The following is a 4,067-nucleotide window of genomic DNA, read 5'->3' on the forward strand; positions in this document are numbered from 1 at the left end:
CACACACACACACAAAGATAAGGTTGATGGTTACTTTGAAGTTTTGGGTATGTGGCTGAAGGCTACTTAGCCAAAAGGGTAAAGTAACTGTCAACCTTTTTCTTGTAAAAATAACTTGCTACTTTACTAAAAAATATAGACCAAATTTTTCAATTTAATATTTGCCTGATTTCATGTTACACACAAAAGCAAAATATTGTGTGTATGCATGTATGTATATATGTGTGTGTGTGTGTGTATATATATATATATATTTATGTACATATATATACACACGCACATATACACATGTATGCACACACACACATTTATATAAGATCCATATATGCCACTGGGGGACCCTCTGAATGATTGCGCAATCTGCTAAAAATATCCAGATCTTTCAAATCGTACCTTCTTGTATTTTATAAAAAAGGACGTTAGATAATGAACTCCAAAATATACTGTTGGAATAAACAGTATGGTCATGGCTGGAATGTCTTTGATCATAAATTGAATTGAGGCTAATCTATATTTAAATGTAAAACCTAACGAGCCATAACTACTCTTGTACAGTCTATCATTTTTACCATTCCACCCAAAGCTCTGTCTTCAGATTAATTTTACTTCTTCACAACTATATAAAGGAGCTTCTACATGGTTGTCTGACGTCCTAGAAATAATAGCTCAATCTCAAATCCCATCCTACTATCTTTAGAAAAATAACAGGAAGGACATATTGGATAAAGTAATCCAAAATAAAATGCCTGATGATAGGTGAGGGGCATGGCTAGAATGTCTTTGATCATTCATCTGCTTGATAAGAACTGACCTGAAACTCAAATGATAAATCAGTTACTGGGATCAGTTTACAGGGATTTATCTATTTATTTATTTATTTATTTCAGAGGTAAGGGTGGTCATGCTGGAATGGCAGAAATGGTAGCTTTCTGAACTAAATATTTTGTTAAATTCCTTTACGTTCTCAGTTTACCTTGAGTTTACCTTCCATCCTCTTGGCACTGATAAAATTAACAGCAGTCTAGTATACCAAGTTCAATTAAATCAGCTGTAAGCCCTTCCTCATCCATATTTCTAGACCCATTCCTTGGTTAAAAGTTATTTATTTAGGAAAGTTATTTATTTAGGAAAGTTCAAGCCCTATGTTTTCACAAACGCTATCCTTGATGAGAAAAATAAAAATCAGAAAGCCTAAATAACAACATTGAACTTGTTTTTTCCCTTTCATTCCATTCCCAAAATAAATAATAAAAACGAAAGAGAGGTACTTATCACCATATCTATTCAACCATACGTACATTCCATTCCCCTAATCAATATGTCTCAGATTAGTTCTGGATCACTCATGAAGTTAAGGTCATCCTGTGGCCCTAATCTAAGCTGGTATCTAGTGTCAATTAGAACTGTGTATACTGAAATGACATGCTAAGATGTTTGTTGAGACACTAAATGAAGTTTTATGTAAGATTATCAGTCAGCAGATGCTTGCAAGACATTATAACGTAATTGAAATATATGTCATAAAGGTTCTGGCAGCAGATTGTTTCAAGAATTTCAAAGGTTTCATATTGCTGTTAGTTGGAAAATAAAATTGCACCAGTAAATCATTAGTCTGTTCTTATTTTTTCTTTCTGTTGATTTTATTTTAAAATAGATTTTTTTTTTGTTGTTGTTGCTTCCTAATCTTTAGTAGAAAGGATTATTTCATTTAATTTTCAATGTCTTTCCCGTTTCAGTCATTAGACTGTGGCCTTGCTGGAGCACTGCCTTGGAAAATTTTTAGTCAAATGAATTGAGCCCTGTACTATCGTTGTTGTTGTTGTTAGGAATGGAACGTGCACATTGTATGAGCAATGTAATTTAGAAGAATTTGGAAAACTGTTTAGCACTTACGGTCCTGTTTGGAAAACTCCTTGAGACTGGTGATTGATGTTTGCCTCATAATCCAATGAAATCGTGTAATTAAAACCAGCTCGAAAAGTAGAATTAACAAGTTGAAAAGTAAGCGTTTGGTCTTCCTCGGTGATCATAAATTTCAAAATTTGGTTGGAACTGATTTCTGAAATGACCACAGACTCTTTAACCACAAAAATTCCAATACTGTCAAGCACCACCTTAGAACTGCTGTTGGTACATCGCATAAGTAACTCCATGTTACCATACATAATGCCTGAGTCCATATCAGGATCAAGTTCCAGGGTGTATTTTACTGGGAATAACGCTGCAAGATCTTTGACCTCCTCCTCTGTAAGTAGAATAAAAGAAAAGCTGTTGGGTTAGATGTGAGGGTAAATGAAGAGAGGAGGAAGGAGACAGTGACGATGAAGAAGAGGATGAAGAAAAGAGGAAGATGACGGTTGATGACATTTTCTGAAGGCCGCCATCTTAAAAACCTTTCTTGGTGTCATTTAAAACACTGCACAGATATGGTTGAGGCTCCTGATATCTCTCTGACCTTTGGGACCGATTTAAGAATCTTCAGTTTCAAAGCAGAATTCATTCCCAAACTCGATCTAGCATTATGGAGAGTCTGTGACTTTTCTTGGCTTTGGTATGTAGTCATCTTCACTAGGAATGCCACAACGGATATTTCTGAACTCACAGAAGACGATGCCACACTAGAAATAGAAGCTTTTAAAAGAAAAATCAACAATACACACAGGCACACACACATTCATTAGTTCTTTTACTTGTTTCAGCCACAGTACGTACTGCAGCCATACTGGAATGCTACCTTGAATGCAGGGGTTCTCAACCATTTTTTTTTTATCTATGGACCCCTTTTGGTTATTATTCTATTCTGGCGGACCCCCCTTTGTCATTTGATGTTTAAAAACTAGTTTTATAGAAATTCCTTTCAAAATTCCTCTTCTGCTTGAACCATGTAAAACGTGAAAGAAAGAAACCGGGCTGTCTCTTGCAATAAATACCAATAAATGTATTTAAACCAAAAACTATATAAACGCTCGACAAAATTTAATTACTTGTCTCCTTCTAAAATCAGGCATAACTTGGCGATCGGTCGACTTACAACACCGTTCTTCATCTTGAGTTTACTTGGTAGAGTGTGTTTGTTAACTTGACGACAAAATCAAGGTGAGCTCTGATTGGCTGTATGCAAATGAGTTCATTACTGAGGTCCAGCACTCTCGTGGGAAAAAACATTTCGTGTCCCGCCGCGACCATGCACACATGCGATGGCTGCAGCTCGATTTCGAGAAATTACAACGCTTGGTTATTCTCTTTGAAGCAGCAGGCATATGGCTTTTTAGTTCCATTAGGGACCCACACTCCTTTGCACATACATGGCGACAATGGGCGCCACTTATAACAGGTGTCCAGAAAACTACCACTCGTGCTGACGTTTCTTCATCCCATCATGGAAGTTTTTCGTTGAGGGTTTTGATGTTTCTCGCTGCACCCAACCATAGCATGCAGCACATAGTAGAGATATGGGGGTCATTCTTGGTGCTACTGGTAACCTGTAACCCAGTACAACCTGTTGCAAGGTCGGGCCATTGGCAACGCTACAGAGTCTACTGGGTAAGGAAGGTGATTTTCATTGGACATACATATGCATACATACAATCACAATCACGCACATATACATACACACAATCATACAAACGTACATAAATACAATCACACATATACATACATACACACAATGTACAAATGTAACCATACATACTCATACACTCTGTGTCATGCTGAATCTGCCCGAGAACTATATTAAGGGTACACGTGTCTGTGGAGCGCTCAGCCACTTGCACGTTAATTTCACGAGAAGGCTGTTCCGTTGATCGGATCAACTGGAACCCTCGTCGTCGTAACCGACGGAATGCCACGATACATATGTACAAAATTCACACATATACATATGTGCAAACACATATACACACACACACACACGTGATAGTTTAAACTTTTCAACACCTCATACTCCTTTTTCATGTATTCAGTGGCGGTGGGGATTGGGTGGGGTAGCTTCTGAGTGATAAAAATCCAGATGAGGCCCTTCTTGATAGAGAGGAAAGGTGCGTGCGTTTAAGTGTAGATAACAGCTT

At 37.3% G+C, this 4,067-nt stretch overlaps 1 protein-coding gene across 1 annotated transcript in view; it reads right to left on the reverse strand.

Moving 5' to 3' along the window:
* LOC106873725 (uncharacterized) overlaps positions 1-4,067 on the reverse strand; it is a 47,272-nt gene that overhangs the window by 32,962 nt on the left and 10,243 nt on the right. Inside the window, exon 2 of the mRNA XM_014921207.2 lies at positions 1,894-2,245. Within this exon, the coding sequence (XP_014776693.1) occupies positions 1,894-2,245 (352 nt within the window). The remainder of the gene's footprint in view (positions 1-1,893; positions 2,246-4,067) is intronic.

The sequence above is a fragment of the Octopus bimaculoides genome, chromosome 23 (assembly GCF_001194135.2).
Source record: "Octopus bimaculoides isolate UCB-OBI-ISO-001 chromosome 23, ASM119413v2, whole genome shotgun sequence".
Lineage (NCBI taxonomy): Eukaryota > Metazoa > Mollusca > Cephalopoda > Octopoda > Octopodidae > Octopus > Octopus bimaculoides.